Source organism: Trachinotus anak, unplaced genomic scaffold (genome assembly GCF_046630095.1).
Source record: "Trachinotus anak isolate AG129_WGS33_773 ecotype Australia unplaced genomic scaffold, CSIRO_AGI_Tana_v1 ptg000032l, whole genome shotgun sequence".
NCBI lineage: Eukaryota > Metazoa > Chordata > Actinopteri > Carangiformes > Carangidae > Trachinotus > Trachinotus anak.
The window spans coordinates 7647308-7670970 of NW_027273883.1; the positions used below are offsets into that span (position 1 = coordinate 7647308).

The 23663-nt window shown below is 40.8% G+C and overlaps 1 protein-coding gene across 7 annotated transcripts in view; it reads left to right on the plus strand.

The window, feature by feature from the left end:
* The window catches only part of LOC139613564 (mannosyl-oligosaccharide 1,2-alpha-mannosidase IA), a 182322-nt gene that overhangs the window by 52284 nt on the left and 106375 nt on the right, over window positions 1-23663 (plus strand). For 5 of the 7 annotated variants that reach the window (XM_071470328.1, XM_071470330.1, XM_071470323.1 and 2 more), the window contains one exon: window positions 16958-17002. The exons of the other annotated variants lie outside the window; for them this stretch is intronic. In XM_071470328.1, coding sequence (XP_071326429.1) covers window positions 16958-17002 — 45 coding nt within the window. The remainder of the gene's footprint in view (window positions 1-16957; window positions 17003-23663) is intronic. 7 annotated transcript variants of the gene reach the window in all.

Below are 23663 nucleotides of genomic sequence, written 5' to 3' on the forward strand. Positions count from 1 at the left end.
CAATCCCCTGTGGAGTGTTTCTTTGCTGTCTCAGCAGAGGTGTAGATAACTATACCTGAGCACAATCCACACACTATGGTTTGAAATAGTTTCGCTCACACAATACGATGATGTGTTATTTTCGTAACTTGTGTATCAGGTTTATGGCTGAGGTGTTGTATGCATTACATTCTGCTGAAACTGAATATCCCTGCTTGGTTGGCGTTTTCTATCCTACACTAAGTAGTGATTATTTTTGTTATCAATTAATTATTTTCTTGAGTAATTGTTTAGTCTATAAAACGTCAGGAGAAAAAAAAAAAGTAATCATATAGAGGAGAACAGAGAACAGCAACAAATCACATTTTTGAAGCTGGACCCAGAAAACATTTAAGCTTTAGTAGCTGCTGACTAATTTCCTGTAAATCAACTAATCAGTTAATTGACTCAATTCTTGGCATTTCTTTCAGATTTTTCTTGTGTAAGATAAACTTTTAACCTTGACATACTGAACATATTGACATATGGCCTCTCCCATTTAAAAACAACAATAAAAAGTAATTGTTGATTCCCATTACTGATAGTGCACACATGTTGATACAGCACATGTTAAAATGAGCCATAATCATGCTTTGCGCCGGTAATAACCCATTAGATTATTTTCAGTGATCAACCCAAAACAAACAGTCCTTCTAGTGACCGATACTAGATTTTAGGAACGTATGATTTTGACCTGATGATCATCCAGTTAGGAATGACATGTCATCCATTTTGATAAATTTGTGGTTTGGACTCTATATTTGTTACAGAAGGCAAAGATTTGCTGAGACTATTTTTATAAAGTAAAAGATCCTAATTGAACACGTTGATTTACATTATATGATTGGATGTAGCCTCTAACTTTACTGTGCACCTTGTAAACAGTAAAAAGGAGCGAGGAGGTGTTTTCGTGTCTCCGTAATGCAGAGCAGGATTTGAAGCTGTTGTCGTCCTTGGTTTGTGGTCCTGCTGTCGTGTTGCCCTGCATGATGGAGCAGTAAATGATGCTGCGGAGTGAAGTCTACGTCGGGGGTTGCAGGGGTTAAGAACCAATGAGCTCCAGTCGGTAATGGGATTGGCCTGCTGGGTGGGCTGCATGTCGGTGTGTATGTGTGTGTATGTACATGCACTGGTGGACATACAGTATGTCACATATGTCACAAAAGGTGATTGAAAAAACAGAATGATGTGGTCGCGGTGTATGTGTGTGTCATGATGAAAGATGATGGCAGGGGAAGGCCTTGGCGTGCACACTGAGGTTTGCTGTGGCAGAATCAATAGAGTGATTGAATGACTGACTGTCATCTCTCCCTGTCCCTCCTGAGGTGTAATTACTGAGGTGGAATAGCCATGTTCCTACAGGTCATAGATCCCAATCTCCCTGCCCAGTGACAGTGATAGTGACCAAGACCACTGGAGCATATCTGCTGTGGTGGAGCTGCAGCTCAGACCCAACTTTCATGAATTTAAATTAAATCCTGATCTATTCCAGGCTTCTGTTTATGCCTTGTGTTTGGATGATTTAAAGCAGTCTGGATAATTGGTGTAGCTTTATCATGCAGCAATAATAATGGACTCTAGCACATGCAGAGTGTCCTCATTAACTGCGACTTATGTGTCATGTTATCACTTGCTGTTTAGTGCTCCTGTCACATTAGCTATAAGCCACTCTGGATGAAATGGATGAGTCAGCTAAATTGCATACAATGCTGTATAATATGTTTTTATTTCACTTCTGGAGATAGACCCTTATCTGGTCATTCTCAGTTCACACCTTAAGGCTCCAAGGTGTTTAAAAGATTTATTTTGTGATTATATAAAATCCACATTATCATACCACTGTGCAAATAAATGCCACTGCAGCCAAATACAGAATACAGAAGCTTATGCACGTACTGTCAAACGCTATTACACTGTGTGTTCATCCAGAGAAAGTTTGCTAGTGTGCATACTTCGCAGTTGCATTTACATCTTCCATATACACACTTTTCTTTTTTTATTGCTGTTGACCATTAAGCAACCAGCTGACTCTCTGGCTCACTTCAGCAGCTAAGAACAGGGAAGATAACTGTTTATCCCTATCCCTATCCCCTATTCTGACTGCACAGGTTTTCATAGCAGGTCCGAGGCAAACTTTTCCTTCTCACTAGTAGTTTCTTTCTCTGATTCTTTAGGTGCACGGAGCGCCTCTACCCGAGCTGGGCTCTGTGTAGCTGTTTGTTTTGCTTGTTCTTGAAGGAACTACATTTGAGCAGTATCTGCAGCACACAGCCTCCAGAGTCCTGAATAAAGGAGAAACTGTACCTTGCGCTGTCATACATAAAGAATTATGGTAAAAGTCACACAAGCATGAGCCAGCTGGCATGTGGTGAAGTCACAGTTTGGATTTGCATTTGATGCAGCGATTCTTTCGTGACGTTCCGGTGGTGGAGGTGGAATTTTTTTTTTTTTCTTTCTTTTTTTGAGTCAACATGGCTTCATGTTGTTCAATCATCAACAGTGGTATTGTGTTATGAGATCCCTGCTGTTTCCCGCCCTTACTGTTTGTTTTCTATCAGTGTGTAATGCATTTAGATCAGTGCGTGTCTTTGCTCTCCTGTGACCGACTGCATATGTATGAGTGGGGAGCTAAGCAGAGACGATCCCCTTTTTGCATACGGCATCCTGCAGCTCATGCACACTCTCTCCATATCCTGTTTACAGTATGTACTGCTCTCTCTCCCTCCCTCCTCTTGTGTGTGATAAGTATTCAGTCCCTGGAGGAGAAATGTCACAGGTTGAGTCGCCTAGCTTGGTTAAAACGGCGAGTGGCTTATTCCCCCTGACCTAAAAGATGTGTACATTTTGACGCAGTCAGAACCTACCTGCATGTGTAATATACATATAAATACATTTGTGTGTGTGTGTTTACAGACTGTTCTTATTCGTGTCCTGTCATAGCAGTCTGTGTTGTGTGTGTGTGTGTGTGTTTGTGTGTGTTTGAGCATTACCATAACACCCATTCTGTTCTGCCTCTTGTCTTATTTCCTATTGATTCCTCTGCTGGAGTGCAAAAGAAGGCAGCAGGGGACGTCAGTGACCTGCTTCAGCGCTGTGTGGGCAAATTGAGAAATTCACACTGTCAGTCAAAGCTGGTTTACCTCAGTATCACAGTATCGACAAGTAATTACAAGACACATATTGGCTTATATTAAAAAAATCTCAGAGGATAAAGACAGCATCCAGAAAGTCCTTAATTCTTTACATAGTTGAAGGCACCTGTGCACTGAATATTAACTGAATTGGTTTGACTCGGGGTTAGGAGGAGGGATTACAATTTAACATATATGATGTTGCATCATTCGATATGTGGAAAAATGCAGTAAAGTCAGCAAATGTCTTTTTCTTCAAGATACCAGATCTTCTGTGAATCCCAGTCCTTCAACTCTGGAGCAAAACATCCAATCACTAGATAAAGGAGGAGTAAATGTAACAAGACAATATATAGAAAAACCAGAGGACAGACTTTATAAATCACAAAATATGAAGTTCTATTCAAGTTACGAAGAATCCAAAGAAAACAAGATGTGCACAGATTTCTCATCTGTACCAAAGTGGATGAGCAACAACTGCGAAAACAAGATGGATTAAATCATGAACAGATAAATTCAAACCTGTGCCTTAAAACACACACAAACCTGTGTGCACACACAGAATCTAATTTCAGTATGAGGCCACACAAATCCATTCAAAATCCAAACTGAAATGTCACCCTGAAAAGGCAAATCCCTCTTGTTTTGCATTAGCGACACAGCACAACCTTTCGCCTCATCCTCTCGTGATGATTTCACCAGACTCTTTCTTTAAAGGAGTCCGGTCCTTGTCAGGAGAGTGAAACCTTCTTGTTCGTCTTGACTTTGAATTAGGTTACAGTCACTCAGACAATCAGAGGACAATCAGATTGTGTTGCTGGGCTGATACTAAACCTACAGCCATCACATTTACATTTACATTACATTACTGCATATTTATTCATGGAGCAGCGTCACGATGGGGCCTGAGTGGAATGATAGATTGAGCTAATGCGTTTTACTTAGGGATGGCTGGAGGAGCAGGATCAATAGGATCTGCTGGCCTTTCACTTTGGGCAAAGAAAGTATCTGGATGCAAAAATGACAGTGTTAGCAAAGGGATTAAAGTCAAGGAGCCCTTGACTGACTAATTGACAGATATTGTCACATATTGACATGCTTTGACGGTACCTTACATGACTGATCATACTTAATGCATATTTGAAAAGCATCATCCCTGTCAGTCAGAGCCTCCATGTCCTGCTAGATGAGTAAAGGGCAGCAGCAGGCGTGTGCGAACTCATTGCTCACACAGGCGTGATGTTCTCTGATGTTCCCTCCCGTCACTTCGCCAGGCTGGGTCATCGAGCGCTGATGTGGACTGCGCCAAAAGGGATAAGGGGCATGTTTCCTGCAGGGAAAACCACAACTCCTGTAGAATTCATGAGAAGGGGGGAGGGTGGGTTATGGCTCATTTAGACAGAATAGTCCCAGGAATTAAGGAGCTTTCTGATTTCTGTTTCCATTGCATCTGAGGAACAATGAAACTTAAACTAATTAGACCAATAAAGGGATTAAAAACCACCAGCTTTGTTTGAGATCTCTGTTTCCCCACTATGTAGTTGGACTGGATTCTGGGACGGAGATATGCTGATGTGAAGAGGCAGTTTTTTAAGAAGCATTAGAAAAGCTGGTCTTTGCCACCACAGTGGTGATGATCTACTGAGTGTTTGCTGGTTGTTTTTTCTGCTTCATTACATAACGGCACAGGAACAGGATGGTTTCATTTCTCAGTTTGCTCTCTCTCATTAGTCCACCCTTTCTTTATATTGCTCTTGTTTTAGACTCCTCAGTAGATCTGCTTCAAAACTTTGTTTGGTTGTTCAAAAACATTACAGTGATTTTAATTCCCAGGTCTTATATTGATACTAGTGATAACCACTCGCTCCCTCCAGTCTGAATCAGTGCTGTACACCAGTAGAGATCTTTAAACTTGGATTTTACTAATCCATTACTTTACATTTTGCAACTAACCATCCTGTATTTACACAGCATACAATTATATAACATGATGCCTACAAGCAGTGGTTTAATGTATATGTGATGTAGACTCTCAGTGAGCTACTCTCCATCATTCATTTTAACTTTTGCACCTCATGGGGGAATGTTTTTTCCTCCTTTTAAGCCACTCAGGCTTCACTGGTTGCCACTTTATGGCCCCCTCCAGGCCATGTACAGTGGCTTAGGTGCCCCCACTGTGATAGGGGTCCTTTCATGCCTTGAGCATCTGCTCCTCTGCCAGCCATAAAGAGAACGCAAACACTTAGAAATACACATGTGTATGTACATGCTCATCACTCATTGGACTGAAAGTCATAATGGTGTGGGGGCATGTTTGGGTGGACAAGTGTGTGGAGGCCAGAGCTGTGACAGCCTAATGCATTAAAAATGAATTGTGCTGTGGATACAGGTATTTGTTTTGCTGCTTTTATGGCGCTGTAGGGACTGCTGGTCTCTACCTGGAGTGTTTGTTAATCAGCCACAGGGTTAAAGTGGAAGTGTATATGTGTGTATTTGTGTATTTATGGGTCATGAAATGCCATTACCTTACCCATACTACCATCACCACCACCACCACCACCCCTGGCCTCCCTAAGTCCCACAGCGAGTGGCCTGTCCACTATGCTGCTCCTTCTAATACATTTGCTATACAGTGCATATTGAATGAAGTGAATATATGTTGGTTTTTAAGATGCAATCTTCCAATGATAACAAAAAACATAAAAATTATTAGGGTGCCCAGTTCCGTCTTCTCCCATAATATTTTTCCTTGCGGTGCCAAATCTGTGTCCATCCACTGCAGCCTATTAAATATGCCTTCAGTCTATTAAATATGCCTTTCATTGACTTTCTCTACTCTTTAACAAACTGAGGTCCCTGAGGCACAATTTAATCTTGCCTCCCCCACAATTTTCTCTCCTCCCTCCCCTAAATTACCCAGAGTGCCCAGAAAGCGGACAGGTGAGACACCTTCCCTCCCTGTCATTGCAGAGCATCCCCTCTACATACTGTTTAGCTGTATAACTCTTTCCGGCTTCTTTATCGTCCTCCCATTAAATTGCTGCTAAATCAAGTGCTGTCATCTTATTTATCTTCCTGAGAATTTAAAGCACTGGCTTTATCAGTCTATTCAAGCAGTTCATTTTTATATGTGTTTTATTGATTTTTGCACCTGGCACTGTTTACAGGGCATCTTCACCAGTGGTGGTGGTCCTTTTTTTTTTCCTCTGTACATTTTCAACTTCTCTCTCCACCCAGGTGTTTGTAATTCGATTGGATTTGATTTCTGCCACCTTACTCGAGCGCCCGCTCACACATTAGGGAAATTAGCAGTGTAGTCATAAAATGGAAATGGGCACTCATGTGATAGTGTGATCAAGGAAGAGTTTGTGTATGCATGCGTATGTGTGAACAGCTCTACCACTGAGCCTCGCTGCATGCTAATTGAGCTAAAATGATTTTATTTTGAAACAAACGTGTCTCCTCAGCATATTTTCCTCTTCCCATTTCCATACTCTTCACACATTTCTATATCAGCTTTAACCTCGCAGTTTTTCACTTTTTAATCTTGTCGTCTTAAGTCAATGTTTTTTTTCTGTAATAGTACGCTATTTGTACTAGGGTCTGTTGTTCCAGAGACTTCACACAGTCATGCCACTTTTCTGCCCTCTTTTTTCCTTTTAAGAACAACTTACCAGTGCTAGTACCTTTCTGATTTTCTCTGCTTTTAAAGGATTTTTTTCCACCAAGAAAGTAAAAAAAAGGGGCGGATGATGAAGCCAAGTTCATTCTGTTTTCAAGAACCTCCCTGGTGGAGAAAATATTTTTCTCTTTCCTGTATTTGGGGTATTTTTCAGTAGCATCTGTGCAAGGTTCCCAAAGAATCACCCTGTTGCCTTTGCAGTTCTCTCTAATCCTCCTCTAAGTAAAAGTAACATACAAAAGGCTCATAAAAAAACAGCCTGGGTATGCAAAGAAAAAAAAGACAAATAAAAAGCAGACAGAGAAGCTCCAAACTTCCATCCTTTGCTAGCACAGAGTGTTTTAATGCTAGAAGCTAACAGTGATAAACACTCCTCTCAGGCTGAAGTTTGGATTCATAAAGCATTTGTGTTCAAAGCAACTGAGGCCCCAGAGGTTTTCTGTTTCTCTCTCTCTCTCCCCTGCCTCTCTTATTTCCTCTTTTGTCCTCTTTCTGTTACTGTCTGTCCTCTACAGTCTCCTCTGGTTTCTCTTGATATTCATGCTTTCTTTTGAGTTCATCCCCTCCTCTCCATCAGACTATCTCTGTCCTTCTTCTCTCCCTATCTTTTGTTCCAGAGTGGAGGCAATCCCTTTACTTGTGGAAAAAGAAATCTAAGATTAGTTAGGAACTTAAATAATTGTGCTGCTCAGTTTTCCTCCTTGTGGACACATTGGGGAAAAAAAATGCGAGGGACAACTTTGTGCCAGGACAAGGGGACTAGGATGGGCTTGTCTCAGGCCTTTGTCAGTATGTTTTTCACAGAGTGAGATCAATGCTAACGTCATCTGCCCTCTCTGCCAAAGAGAGCCTGATAGGAATCTTGATGCTCCCACTTGAGCAAAGGGAGGGGACGAGAAATGGAGAAGCTGCCGGCAGAGGTTAAAATGGGCCTTCACTTTGCCATAATGAACCAACGTAACTGGCTGGAAATACACAGCTGTGGCCAGGGTGTCCTTGAGCAAGACTATTGCCAATTTGGAGGCTACTGCTAAACTCCTAAACTACCAGGCAACTCTCCTGGGGCTCCAGAGCCTTAGGCCCTTGAAGACACCAGGTTCACTGTGTGGTGGTTTGTTTGTGGTAAATCTGTTTAGTAATATGGACAAACATGTAACATGTAGTATGGTGGTAAGGTAGTATTCCATCTAGTGGTTGGTGAAATGCATAAAAATCTCTATCATGTAATTTTATGAAGGTGGCAGATGCAAATGTAATGAACAAAGAGCGGGGGGGCAGTCGGGACCTGCAGCTAATTTTTGCCCCTGGCCCCCATAGTGTGTTAGTCTGGCCCTGTTGGTTAACTCCAGGTTGCTTTGTGTCTGTACATGTAGCATAGAGGTGGTGCTGACAAAGAGAGAGAGTGGTTTGAGAAGCATCTGGTATGATAAAAAATTTAAAAACAAGAGGTGAGGGGATGAAGGAGGAGATAGAGGTTTAAAGGTTTTCAGCTATATTGAAAAGAACACTTTGAATGTGGTCTCTGGGCTGAAACCACATATTGACCAGGTCTGGGTCAGGCCTGGACTTGTGCCTCTAATCAATGTCTGGTCAGTGAAAACCATCTCTCTGGAACAGTGTGTTTGGCTGGTTTGTATTCAGCCCTGATGGCAATTGATCATCACTGAGCGGGATTGCTGCAGGAAGTGAAGTCACAAGGGAGGGATGTGTGTGAATTCATCTGGGAAATGAAATTGAGTGTGTGTCTGTGTATGTATGTGTGTATGTGAGAGAGAAAGAGACACAGAGAGAGAGAGAAAGTGGGAGAGAGATGGTGTGTTGCTACATCTGCTTATTTGCTTGCGTCATCCTGCTATCATGAGTTTCAAACCCATTTTAGGAACCCACCTTTCAGGCATTTGCGATTGTTCATATCTCCCCCACTGCTGCTGATAGTCAGCAGCTAATGCAGATTGCAGTTTATCATTTCTGTCACATACGGTCACAGCACGAGACCAGGGACATGACAGAGTACATATTTATCAGGCTCATATTTACAATCTCTGATAAACTGTGTTGCTTTAGAGTCAGCTACCTGCAGGTTTCGCTGCCTCGCTCAGCCTGCCGAGTAAATAATGCGAGCAGAGACGCAGACGCCTGCCTCGAACCACCTCTGAGCAGATTAGTAACAAACCCTCCCTCCTTCTCTTCTCCATTTGCTTTAGTGTTTTTTTTCTCACATTTCCAATCAGACTTGTACTTTCTATCCTTCTCTTTGTCTTCTCTCTCCGCCTGCCTCTCTTCAGACACACAAAGGTTCTCCCATACAAACACGCACACGCTATAGTAATAACTAAAAGCCCCAGGGTATGATCACAAAAGCGGGAGAGAGAAAGAGGGGTGTAATATGAGTCTTTCTGGGACTTATCAGCATTTTACAGAGACACAGGAGTGAAAAAGAATTTGAATCCCAGCACAACGGACTGTGCAAATATCACACTCAACAGTATCTGTGGACTAAAGAAGCTAGTCGTAGCTGAAAAGTGTGCCATTAATCCTGCTACACTCTCAATATGTAAACCACTCACATGGTTATATGTCCACAATGAGCTTTTGTCTTCCTAAGTCAGAACCGCTGCCCATCTGTAGTAAGTCATTCATGCAGACAACAGATGGCAAGGTACAGGTCTCTGGTGGACAAATATTAACAATCGAATGAAAATGTATTTTCTATTTTCTGTACAGTGAACCACTTCACCAGCCCATCAGATAAACCAAAATAGAAGCAGGAGAGTGGAGATGAGATGAGATGAGAGGAGAATAAGGGAGGGTGGCACGAAATGGAAGAGGAGATGGAAAAATAGGCATGAAGAAAGAAACAGCAGAGAATAAAAGATAAAAGAGCTAAGCAAAGGTAAATGTGGACGAGGCGAGGGAATAACGAGTAAAAGAGCAGAAAACAATAAAAATAGAAAGGATCACGGGGTGAAACAATAATCTCCCACAAAACAGCCAAGTCGGACCTCTCGGTTCATTTGAGTTTCTCGCTCCGTCTCTGCGGATCTTCTGTAATGGCCATGCTCAGAAAAGCAAGGCATCGCACACACTCTAACTCATTTTCTCCCACTCCCAGGACACATTTTAGGGGGTAAAAAGGATTTAAAGTCGGGCGCAGAAAGCTTTTCTGAGACACAGAACTACTTTAACAACACCATGTTCCTGGTCTGTGGCGGTGGAAGAACTCAGGGGACCAGCAACCTCTGAATGTGGCAGAAACTCTCTCTGCACTAGCTTAACATAAAGATTAGGCTGATTTGAATTGTGATTCTGCTATGGAAATATGTGTAATAATTTAAATCACATTAAGTGTACTAAAGCTATGTCTTTTTATGCAGGAACATTTGCCTTCTTTGACAGGCTTTTAATTCAGGGTGGGTACTCTGCTGTGGCTGCATCCACTTTCTGCCGAGGTTGCTTTAGAGGGAATGGTGCTGCGTCATACACAGACACACTTTTCATATTCAATATTTATGCATCTTTTCTACCACATTATGGCACCATAAGTTATTTACTTGCATCTGGTTCAAATGTTTCTATTTATTAGATGTAGAGTGCCTCTTTGCCATTGAGCTGCATAAACAGTGGTGTCACAGTGAAACAACTCTATGACTGCCACCCCCCTGGGGACTGAGTAGGTGTAAGCAACACAACAAGAGGTTTCCATGCTTATGAATAAGCACATTTTTGATGGCTTTATAAGATTCTGATGGATCAAACCTGAAACCAAATGAAATATTTATTTAAATGAATCTGTTCTCTGAGATTAAACTAAATTATCAAGAGTGCAATTTTATTATGATTAAATTTAAAACCTCACAGTCGAAAAAGGCAGAAAATTCTTACAGATACACTTGATATTAGTATTACTTGTAATAGCCTAGATTGCATAGACAGAAAACAAAAACAATGTTGTGTACAATAAAAGCTCGATCTACATGTTAAATTGGTAGCAAGGGAGTACAGAGATTTAAAATTGTTGTTGCACTTAGAGGCTAAATGTTATTTTTGGATCACTAATTGTAAAATTTTGATTAAGAATTTGCCCTCTTTTCAGTTGATTGTGGAAAGACCTGAAAGAGGAAAGTGAAGTTGCATATGATTGCAGCGTTGTTACCAACGATGTTTCACCATGTCAGAGGACTGAGGAAAAATCATACTGGATCTGCCTCTTTCTCTCTCACAATAAAAATGCCCTTTTCTTTTGTAACAGAGTTAACACATAGCACTTGAGGTCTGAGATTTGTTTTTTTTGGGATGTGTAGACTTTGTGTATGGTTTTGGATGGTTATCTTTATGTTTTTATGTAGTATGTATATTATGTATTTATGTTTTGCTTTGTAATTTTATAGTGCCATGTGCTAAATGAGTTGCTGTCACGTTCACCTGTTGGAGGAAAACAACTCATCCTCTAGGGTCTAGTTTAAGCCTGTCTCATTAGAATGGGAGGTTGCTTATACCTTTTGTGTGTTTGCTGTAAGAGCATTGGGTAATAGAGATCCACCCTGGCATGCTTGTGAGGGAAGTTTAAGCTCTCTGTTTGTGCCATGAATTTTGACTCTGCAGACACACCTTGTGTTGAAATGTCAGTTTTTGCACTCAGATAAGATTTAAAAATAAACCCACATCCAGTTTCCATCTTTGAACCACCCATGGATTGTGATCTCTTTGACAGCATGTCCCTTTAAACTCCCAGAAATCACTGTTCAAACATTTCATGACCGACCTTTATAGATTGTATCTCCATCTTCACTTTGTTCCACTCCTCTGTGTCTGTGTTGAGGTGTGAGCTTTCGCCTGCGTGTGCACACTGTGCCTGTTTACTCAAACAGAACTTATATCACAAGATGACCAGAGCTCGCCACCGCACTCGAGAATCAGGCAGCACTTATTAGAAACTTGTTCCCCATAACCTTTGTCACCCCATCTCTCAGTACCATCCCAGAGTCCTGTGCAACATCTGTGGCTGTGTAATAGGTGTTATCTGAGGGGCCAGGAGGTGATGGGATTGGTGTTTGTGTGGGCGCAGCTTTCACTATAAGGAAGACAGTCTAATCCTGGGGCTGCAAAGCTGCGTTTTGTGATCGCCTACGGGGTCACCTTCAGCTGCTGTCCTCGCTGTTTATATTTCAAAACTGTGATGTAATTGTTCCCCAGCTGAACTGCTTTTTGCCTCTCTGACAAGCTCTCGCCACCTGAGGACACCTGGACACGACATTGTGGAGCATTATTGAACAGCTGGGCTTGGCTCACGTATGATTGCTAATCCATTTGAAGTGGATCGATAGCTCAGCACATAAGTGTTTCTGTCACACCAATAACGTGGCCTTTTGCTTGTGGCATTAAAGTGCCTCAGATAAATGTTTGAAAGAGCTCTTGACCATTTCTGTAGAATGGATCACACTATTTCTCTGATTCAATAATGTCTGATGTTTGGTAAATATCTTCTTTTTTTTTTTTTTTATATTCCCCCCCAGGTTTTTGTTTCAAAAATGATACTACGTGAGTGATCAGTAATCCCCTGTAGACTTTACAAAGAGCTTTAATGCTTTTACATTTACCAATCATACAATTTGTTGTGCTGTGCCAAAAATACATGCAGTGCTGCTCTGGTTCAAAAACAGTCACAGCCGTTTTAGATTGAAATTAAAAAATTAGATTAAACTGAACCAATCAATTATTCATGCAGAAGTTAAAACTTTTCTATAAGCTCAGTGTGATTAGATCGACTCTATTACAAAATGTGGTTTCAGTTTCTCTTCTAGAAAAAATGTAATTATATTTCATCTTCATAAAAGCTTTATTTCCCTCTAAAAGTAATGTTGATGATAGCTGGCTACACCGGCAGTCTGAAGTCTTGACAGTCGTGTATGTTTTGATGTGAGTAATATGTGCTGCTGCAGTTTAGAGGACTGTCATGACTCCAGTTGGCTAGTTTGCTATCTTCTAACAGATCAAGACTTAAGGAAAGACAGACTGAGGAGAGACACTGTGCTCTGACCTGCGCTTGATGTTTCATGACGATATATTATCTGGAGAGATGGGAGAGGACTGATTAGTGTGCAGATTCTTCTTTTGTCAGTCTGTCTCTAGCAGTTGCCAAGTAGCTACCATTAGCTAGTCAGCTGTTCAGTGATATCAGACTTGTGCCTTGTGAAGAAGTTATGGTGTGTTTTTTGTGATGGATGGAAGACATTGTCTGGAGTTAGCTTGACTTTTTTCACCTGTAAAGCATCCTGTTCAGTATGTAGCTCTGTCACAGTTTTTTAACAAAACTAATCTGAGGGATTTGTATCAAAATAGTTTATGTTGTGTCTTTATGGCCCTGTTCAGATCTGGCATTAACATCTGTCTCGGGTGGTCCAATCACAAGTGGTCAGCTCTGAGTACAGGTGTGAACACACCCAAGATGCATTGAGGACACATTTGAGATCTGATCACTCAGACTGCATTTGAAGGTGGTGTGGACCACATGTGGCACCACACTTTTAGCAGTGTGAACGCAAATGCGTTCTGAACTGAACTGACATCCTCCGCCATGGTCTAATTAGTTTCATAATGAACTGAAAATATTTTTCTATGCCAAATGGCTAAAACCTAATTTCATTCAGTGCAATGATTCGCTCAACCTGTCCTTACCCTGCTTTTTCTCTCTCTCTCTATCTCTCTCCTCTCTGTCTCTCTCTCTCACCCACACACACAAACACACAGGCAGCACACAAGCACATTGAAAACTGACCCGTCTGTCAGACTGGCTAAAAACAACAAATGTGTGTTTATTTGCATATAAAGCGCTGAAGAGAGAGCCGATCCCAAGCGGTCCCTTGAGAGGCATGTGGAGAGGCATTTTAAAGCCAGGTGTGAACTGACGTTCTCAGAGCTGTCAACTTGTGATCAGATCACTGAAGACGTATGTTAACAACAGGTCTGACCAGGGCCTGTGTTAAAAAAAAAAAAAAAAACCCCAAAAAACTTAGAATAGGCTGTTCTATCATCTAGCATCGAATTAGCCTACAGTCTTAATGTCACCTACAAAGCTGGAACTGTTTCTTCATTGAGTAGAAATTGTCCTAAATGAGCACAACATCAGCATCATCACCTATTTGCACGTCAAAGGGAAGCTACGTTCTCTCGTGTACATGGCAAGCTCATAAATTATTGTAAGTCCTCCTTCGGTTCAGACCTGTATTAAAGATGCAGTTCACTCTCTCATTCTGACCTTAATCTGTAATAACATATTCACTGAGTGATTATCTGTTTCTATAGCTGGATGTCAGCAAACCATACATCACTGCGAGCTGCTTGAAAATTGAGATCTATTGATGTGTTAATATTGTCATGATCCGCTCAAAAGCTTATGCTCCCATTGTTTTTAATTGAAGATGATGTTTTGGGGATTTACTGGATGTGTGTGGAGGCAGGGCGATGCTTAGTCTGCTGTGTGTGAATGTGGCGGAGGATAAGGAATTGGAAGGTTTATTGTCTGAGTATTGAAATTGGCTCCTTTCTGAGTTGGGATTTCATTAAAGTTAGAGAATAGGGCTGTCAAACAGTTCTGTCAGGGTGACTGATGTCTTCCTACTACCTCAAAGGCAAAGAAAAGGAATGTATAACTTTCCTCAACCTGTGTTCATAGCTCAGCAAAAAGGCATCTTGCATTTTAAATTGCCAGTGTCTGAAAGTGGTAATAAATTAGAGAACTGTTCCCCCAAGAGGTTACTCTGCTTATCTGTACATGCAGCATCTGCAGGCTCAGTTATTAAATTAGAATTTAGGGGGTCTGTTGGTTTCTGTTCCTGTTAATGGAAGGCAGAGCTCGGCTCTTTTATTAAGTGCTTCTTTCATGATTTATGATTTAAATAAGGACAGTAAGGCATTGCTGGTGGTTTGTTGTTTCTTCTCAGAAAACAAGCAGCAGGCATTTTTTGGTTGGAAAATAATGAATTGCAGCAATAAATTATCTCATTTCTCATTAATTGTATCTTATAGGCCTGCATCACACCAATCGAACTGAGCAACAACACAAACGCTTTCAAATTGAGCCTTATCAACAGAAATGTGATAAATATGTTGGTTTCACTGCTGTTTTTCTGTGGAAATGCCATTTTCAGGGGAAAACATGAACAACTAATTCACCAGTGACAGCATTTGGTATCCAGGTAGTTTTTTTTTCAGTTCTGAGAAGTCTCAAATTTAAGATGAAAGCAGCTGCGTGTCCGATATACTCATGACATCCTTGAGTTCAAAGGCTTGCCTCAGTGTTTGAAGAGTCATATGGGAAAAGGAAGGTGTTTCAAAGGTAGCAGACTGTATAGGATTCTGTTAGAATTGCAAACTTGGTCTAAGGCTCTGCCAGTGTGATAAGCCATTAGTCGGTGTGTTTTGTGAACAGTTCTTTCCATTCTTAACAAGGCGCAGAGAGATTTTACACTTGCGACTCATTATTAATGTTTTACTGTAAGAGTTTTACATTGGTGCTGCTCCTCTCCGCCAGTGTGAACTGTTGCAATTAAATTTATATTATTTGCTGCTGAAACTTGACTGTAAAAGTCTGGAGGAAGATTCTGTTTTTACCAGTCTTAGTAAGAAAAATCACTTTGTTTACTGTGAAAAAGTGATTTTAATGTTCAGTTCATTTCATTTTAGAGCTTTATTTGTCCATCAAGAGGAAGTTCTTATTGAAGCAAGGCAACTAATACTACAATGAAACAATAAGACAATAGCAGATATTAAATGTGCAGATACTATGCACAAAATACAGTGAAAAGTCCATCACAAACACATACGAAAAAGAATTAGAGCTGCCACTATAAATTATAGATTAATTATCTATTATAGATTAATCTGCCAATTAGTGTCTTGATTAAGAGTTTAGTCTATGAAATGTCAAAAAATAGTGACAAAAGCTTTTCGCAATTTCCTAAATTGCATCTTTCATGCGCTTGACCAACCAGTCATCCAAAACCCAAAGATTTTCAGTTTACGAACACAAAAGACAAAATTTCAAGAGAGAAAGAAATTTCACTCAAGCGATTAATTGATTATCAAAATAATTGCCAGTTAATTTTCTTTCGGTCAACTCATCGCTATAGCTCTACTGAACAGACAATGGTCTCCATTTACTAAGAAGGTTTTTACTTTCTGTGTGATTTGTTGGCTGCTCATCAACTATTTTATTGATCACTTTGATGTTGTTGCTCAGTTGATTCCTCTTCACACATAAATTCTCATATACCATATTCTTTCTGCAGCAGTGACAGGTAAAGAGTTTTCTCCGACCTAATGTAGCAGTGCTGCAGAATATCATGAAAACGTACAACATACAACCAACACTCTTCACCCGTGCCTATTATTTTGAGTAGATGGTGTGATTTTTTTTTTTTTTTTTTGCTGATGGAAGTAGATTTTACCTCAATCTAACACACTCTCTGCTCCTATCAGAGTAATAGGACAAAACCCGCATTTTTCATTTACAGATAGTGATGGTTGGTTGGTTGGTTTTTTAATCAGAAAATGGCACCCGGCAGGCTGACACCATAAGGAAACAGGTCAGCGGTCTCACTTCATCAGAAACTTCTTTTGTCAAAATGCAGCTCTCCTCATCTTACCTTGATAAATCTATTAATGCTGCTCCCTTTTTCTCTCCCTGGTGCATTAGAGCTAGACCTGATCTACTTGTGTTATCTTCGTCTCAAAATAACTCCTGGTGAAAGTCTTCCCTCAGTTGCTAGCTTGTCAAAAACACCTACAGGGGCATTGTTTGAAGTTTCCTACAGGGGAACCTTGTGGATTCATTTCTAATAAGCGTGCTGGGCTCACCATCATGATCCTCACGAGAGACGGTGTAGTTCCCAGAGAGGAACCTTATTCCCAGGCAGCCTGCTCAAATTGGCAATTTCTTGCAGACAGATTACTTCCCACTCCTCTGTATGTCCTCCTTTTACTACCCTTTCTCTTGTTCCTTTATCTTCTTCCTTACTGTTTCTAATGATACTGTAAAAGCTCCGTAATGGTCTGTATTTACTTTCACCAACCCCTCATTTTCTGCACAATCCCTGCAATTTCATTACTAGCTTGTGTTTTTTTTTAGGAGAGAGTTGCTGTTTGCAAGAAGAGTGAGCAGGGAGCACAGCAGGTTAGGTGTTTTCTGTGCGATTTTGGGGTGTACAATATCTGTTGTGAAAGTTCCTGTCACTCCACTGAGTTTAGAGACCTCTTGTCTGTCCACTCCTTCAGATTCCATCAACTTTTCTGGCAGGGTCTATTGATTGGACCGGCTTGGTGATCTGAGGGATGTGAAAGGATGGAAAACTGTTTGACTGGAGCCTTGAGAGCTTTTGTGCAGAAAAAAAAATGTCACTTTGGAAAGTAACACGCCAAATACTAGAGAGAGCAGCTCGGTTAAAACAAGTGTAAATCCAGTGTTTGAGTCAAGTTGTCAGTCAGTAATTGCTGTTGAGGCTCCGAGTAGCAGATATTTACTTCAGTGTGTGTGTGGCCTTTGTAGCCACAAATTCTAAAATTAATTTGAAGATTCTACATTCTTTATATTTTAATAATTTGAAACAATTGTTCTTACATGTTTTGTTTTGGCTTTCACCTGTTAGTAAACAACCACCACAGCTCTATGCTTAAACCTGCATTGATTGATTAAAAATAGATTGAGAACAAAGTGTCACGTTTACATATCAGCAGACACACAGTAGAATACATTTGAACTGGTGAATCTAGGTCCAATATTCATTCTCCTTTTAGCTCAGTTTTCCTCTCCACCTGGTCCCTCGGGAGGAGGTGGAGCTAATGAGCCACAGTGAGTGAACAAAAACAGTAAAGTTTGTGGCTGTAAAAGCAGAACAATTAGCTGAAAGGTGTTGAGGGGAACTGCAGAGTTGAGGGCTAATTTTCTGTGGCTTCATCACTATATATGACACGTTCTTACATTATAGCATTGTTAATAGAAAAAAAATTATTGGAGCAGTCGTGGAAATTTCTCAAGCTGCATTTGTTTTGTGGTCATTAGCAGCTGCCGCAAAAACAAACACACACAACAAAAAAAGCTTAACTGTGCTTTACAATGCTCGAGACAACTCTCACCTTTCTATACATTTCACAGTCTCTGTACTTAATTTCACTTCACACAAAAAGCTGTTACATTAAAACGGCAATCTCAGCCAGTCATGTGCAGACTGTTTGCTCATCGTACCTCAACCGCTTTGCACCTGTTTTGCCAAATCTGGACTGTGTCCCTGCAGTGACTCCCTAGATGATGGCAGTGGGTAAACTCCAAACACCAGGCCTCAAAACATCCACTCAGAAACATAATTGTTTTAGCTCCAGTCTTTGGACCTAAGCAAAAGATTTCCCAGGAAGTGCTGCATGTTGTCCCTCAGCTGCTCTGTTGATCTCACTGTTGTGCCATCACACCACACTCGCGTCCTTTCCTCTGTTATACCTGTTGTATGTTTTCCAGCTGACTGCCTTTACAACAGCTGCTGGACTTTTGAACATTATGTTGCCTTTGCCCTCATGAGTGTTAAAGCTGACACTGAGGGACAGGAGATCATCCCAGGAGCATGAGCAGTTAACTTGACAGTTACTGCACCTTATATGTGAATATATGGTGTGATCCTGCCATGCTGTCTCAGGCAAAGTTAAACAGGAGTCAGACTTGAGCGTCATTGAGGGTAGTTTTAAAGCCAGAGTTAGGTCTGTTTTCAACTCTCTTGTCACATCTTTTTTTCGTCTCATTGCTCATCATCAGCAGGCTCTGCTGGGGCCATTTAGGCGCGTTAATACTTCAGGTCTACCTCCCCAACAATTCAAGACCAGAGTCCAGACAATTTAATGGGCTCCTTGTGGCGATCTTCTCTCTCTTGGCATGAATCTTTCATGGTGCTTTGGAATTCGCAACCCACCGGTGGGAGACGCTCAGGAGAGGACTTGGCACGGGCGTCATATCTCTCCTAATGATCGGTTTTGGAGAGAGCAGTGAGGACACCTGCCAGAGACAGAGAGGGATACAGGCAAATATATATGTACAAACAACAAGGTGAATTAACAGTGTGAAGACTAGCACTGATTTGGAGTTACTAAAAGTTATATGCAATTGTACAATATTATGTATTTTTTATGAAATCTACACAAATAGCGTTAAAATAATGCTTTATAAAGTCACACTGGAGAAACACCATGGAAGCTAATTCTCTGGGTATTATCGGCAGAAAGAGAAGATCTGGAGCTTACAGCTCAAATCCAGGTTTCTGCATCAGTTGTAACAGTGATTTGCTCAAATTATGTGTCTTGCATGTGGGTGTAAGCATCTTTGAGTGTACCCAGTCTTGCTGCCTCAATTATTCTTAATTACAAGGACTGTGAGGACGTATTCTAATCAGAAATCTGTTGTGGTTCTGGGGTGCAGTTGCTTTACATATTTTGTAGCTTTGTGAATGTTCTTGTAAGACTAAACAGTGACTTTTGGAACAAAGGAGGAGCTTTATTTAAGACTGTAACTCGTATTTTTGCAACACCTTTTCTGCTCTGCTTACAGTATAATTCACTAATTGAAAAGATGTGTGGTAATATGTTGGATCAGCTGATGTTGATCCCAGACCTTCATTAATTCCCCGCATGAATGATCTGCTGCCCAGTGCTGCCTGGCTGTCCAACTTTAGGACTTTGCTTGTAATTGACCACAGTGTTGTGCTGACTCAGGATGAGACCTCACCGGTCTTCAGAGACCTGCAAGGCTGCGTCACCGCGCGCCATAAATGTGGCTTTAATAGGCAGAAAATGGCTGTGCTCCAGAACCGGTTGAATACTGGAAGCAGAAAAAAGTGTGTGCGAGAAGGGGGGGTTGTTAAGGTGGGAAGTTCAGGGGGAAACAGGTGGGGAAAAGCTGATTCTGTGTTTTCTCTGCCAAAGGTCCCCTTGGTTTCAGGTGATGACACAGCACCTTGTTAACGCAGCAGTGTCTTGGGGCCGCCACGGCAGGGTGCAGGGGTGATTTGATTTATTATCCATGGTCCACCCAAAGCCTCCTCAGATTAAAGGGACGCCTCGCTCGTGGAACCAAAAATAACAACTGCATTACAAAACGTGCGCGGTGGGAAAGTTCAAGCACCCTGAGACGTGCTTTATGCATATTTAGAAGATCGTTGTTCATGTGCTTTAAAATGGTTCATGTTACGGGTACTGTAGCCAGCATGGTTGACACTGAGCTCTCAGTGTTTGGAGACGACCAAATTTAGAAACATACAATTAAAAGACAATGAAGAATAGATTCCCATAATTGTTCTTGTGGCTCATTAACAATCAAACACGTGAACATTAGGATCTCTGCTCTTGCTTCACTGCATGTCTCTTTTTTTCTGTAGCTAACTGCATTGTGGGATATATGCTATTTTATTCTACTTTTAGGGTGCATGAGCTTTGTCCCTGTCAAGTTAAAAAAAAAAAAAAAATCTACTCACCCAAGTGTCTCAGTGTGAGAGCAACTAAGAACCCGGTTGACTGCCTGAAAGCCCGATAAAATAAAAAGCTCCCAGTTAGATGGCAGATGCTTTTATTCAACCCTGTCATCAGATGTGATGTGACTGTTTCTAAGTAGCTGCCCTGTTGTAGTTGAGATTGTTTGGATATCAAAAAACCTCAGTATCTCATATTGTGATCCTCTTGTTTCTTTGGTTAGGGTTAGAGTAGACTGATTAATTATTTTTTTACAGTATGGAGAGGGAGGTGCTTCTGGTCTCATACCACATGCTGTTTGATGGATGATGAGCCAGACAGTACCAGTATGTACATGTTCAACATGGACAGTCCCAATGGTAATCAGACTTGTAACTATGGAAGTTTATCACCATGCTGCACAGACACTGAGCTGTCCATTGTCAATTTTGTATTAAGGCTGTAACACACAAGAAACCTGAGGGTAATTTCATTATTTCACTTTAATTTCATATCTCTCTCAACATCTTTCTTTTTCTGCCGCAAAAATCTCCAGTTTTATTGTTCAAGAACTAACTATGTCTCAAGCTATTTCCAAGTGAGACTGTCGGTCTACAATATGTGGATTCCCATTATGCTCGGTTTGGACGCAGCTAAATTAGCAAGCTGCACCACATGTCTTGTCATCATTAGTAAAGGTGTAGGGTTAAATAATATTAAGAATGTGTGATCTCAATGTGTTTTGTCTTATTTTATTGTCAACACATAGAGATGGTCTAATGCTGCCAACTTCTTGACCCTCAGCATTTAATGAGTTTTCCTTATATTTTTTTAATTTGCATTATGTGTAAAAACACACATGATATGCACAGTAAACATATCTGATATGTATCCTTCCTATGTAAAACATTTACTTATATCAGAAATTAACACATTAAAAAGTTACCTAATATTGAAGATTTATGTATTTTAAATTGCATATAAGATTTCCATCCATTTGGATTGCACAGTTTTAACATAGTCAAACCAGTAATGTGTGTGATGCATATTTGTCAAACAGAAATGAAACAAGTGAGAATGAGATGTTTAATAACCCGGTTTATGCAATATAAACCTGATCACTTGTTTCATTTATGTTTGACTGACAAATATGCATAAAATAAAATTTATTGTTAGTTTTTTTCAAAACAGTGTGATCCGAATGGATGGACATCTTATATGCAGTTAAAATACATAAATCTCAGTTTTTATGCTGAATATTTTTTTAGCATGCTACCGTGCTGTGAGTCCTCCAGCAGAGTGCTTTGAAGAAACCCACACAGCTACAGATTGTGGTGATATCAGGGGGGATGAGGGGGACTGTTGCTGTGCCTTAAGCAGAAGATCTGCTCTAATTAGGTGTCCAGAATAAGCTACAAATTGTGCAGCTCACCAGTTAATCTACCTCTCGTGGGCCACGTGGGGGCCACTGAATCCAAACCCAGCTGTCAGTGCAATGTTTACAGTGAGGCAGTGTAGTGATCTTCACTGGTGGAGCTCTCACTTCAGCCCACACTGTTCGCTAATTAGCTATAACCACAGTTAATGTGGATTCTCATGGCACTCTAATGCAGCCACACAACCCAGAAATTCATTAAATTCAGTTATTTCCTGCTTTTCGTCTGTAAAAGATATATTTCTCTTGTATGTAAGTTGTCGTAATTTAAAGTAATCGCCAATTTATGAACAAATTTTGCCAGGTTCATTAAAGCTGCAGCGCTGGTCATCACAGGAAGCCCATCCTTAGCAGTGAGTGGAAGACATGCAGTGGTTATGGTTATGGCAGTAACTTCCTTTTGTTTTCAGTTACTATGGATGGCTGTGGGTCAGATTATTAACACATTAGCACATCCCTACCATTCAGAAGATTTATCACTTCATCTAAACTCCAGATTCAGACCTCTCCCTGCGGCAGCATCTCATTATAGCATCCCTTCCTCTGTAACACAGCCTTTGGTTTAGTTGCTTGTTATCTTTTTTTTTTTTTTCTTTTTATATCTTTGCCTCAGAGAAACTTTAGTTCTTACTGTTTGTGCTGTGTGCCAAATGGTTCTTTACCTCTGCGTCATCCTTTGAAACTGTTAAACATGGATCTTGTTGGATGACTCTTATCTTTGCAGCGAGACCCCCTAAAACGAGACACCCTATTGTCTGTGCAGCCTGTTACTGTATGTCCAAATTTACCATTTAAGCGGTTTGAACGCACCCAACACTTGACCCAACTGGCTTCCACTTTTAGATCCTCAGCCTCTCGCTAACAACCATCCTTTTGAAATCCTTTTTTTTCCCCCACTCAGTCTTTCATGACTTTTCACACTCCCAAATTTACATATCACCCCCCCTTCCAGTCATTTGCAATATGTGATTATGCACCTTTGGAGAGTTTCTGTTTGTGCTAATAGGAGGTAGCAGATGTGCATCCAACAGACTGAGAAACACAAAGAGAGCTTGATTGTGGCCTTGAGTTTTGAAAACACACACATTTATCAAAGAGAAACACTTTGTCCTTAGAGTCTCCAAAAGGCAGATTCACACATTCAGTCAAACAAAACCGATGTTTTCGTTCATGCAAACCCACTGCAGAACCTTGTTGTTATTGTACAGATTATACAGATTATCGACTGAAGCATATTTAGAGATTCTTTTTCCTGGTTTTGTACTTAAATCAAGATTGATTTTTAAGGATTAAATGACTCCCCCATCTTTTGTGTTGACACAGCAGATGATCAAGGTCATGTTTCCTGCTGTTACTTTAAGGTTGCTATTGCTCTGATCAGTGCAGAGGAAACACTTTGGGGTCCATGCTGGCTCGGGTAGAGAAGACTAGCACTGAGATAATTGTACCCTCTTGTGGTGTCATTTCCTCTGGGAGTGTTACGACCTACACAGGAAATCATGGTAGATTTCCAGGCGACCAAAGTATAGCTAAGTAGAAGTCTTAGAGAGTAGACATGGGTACCTTTCATTTCTAGTTCTGTGGGGTTTTACAGAGCTGATGTGCCATTTCAAAACTTCAAAACTCATTTAAGAGGAAAAGGAAAATGAATATTGTTTCAGGCTCTTCCTGAATTTGAGTTGGATATGATGAAAACTGTGATGCCACATCTCTTCCTCTGGGATTTTAATAAAGCTTAAATGCTGCCATGTGTGCAACAGCTTCAGTCACTTTCATGATCTGGTGACCAGCAGTGCATGACTCCTGACCTACGGTCATGGTATTGGCACGCTGTATCTCTGGCCAATCCCCAATTTATTTTAATCACTGGCCCTGTGTTCAGTTATCGATCTCCTCTGCCAAACAACCAGCCAATTAG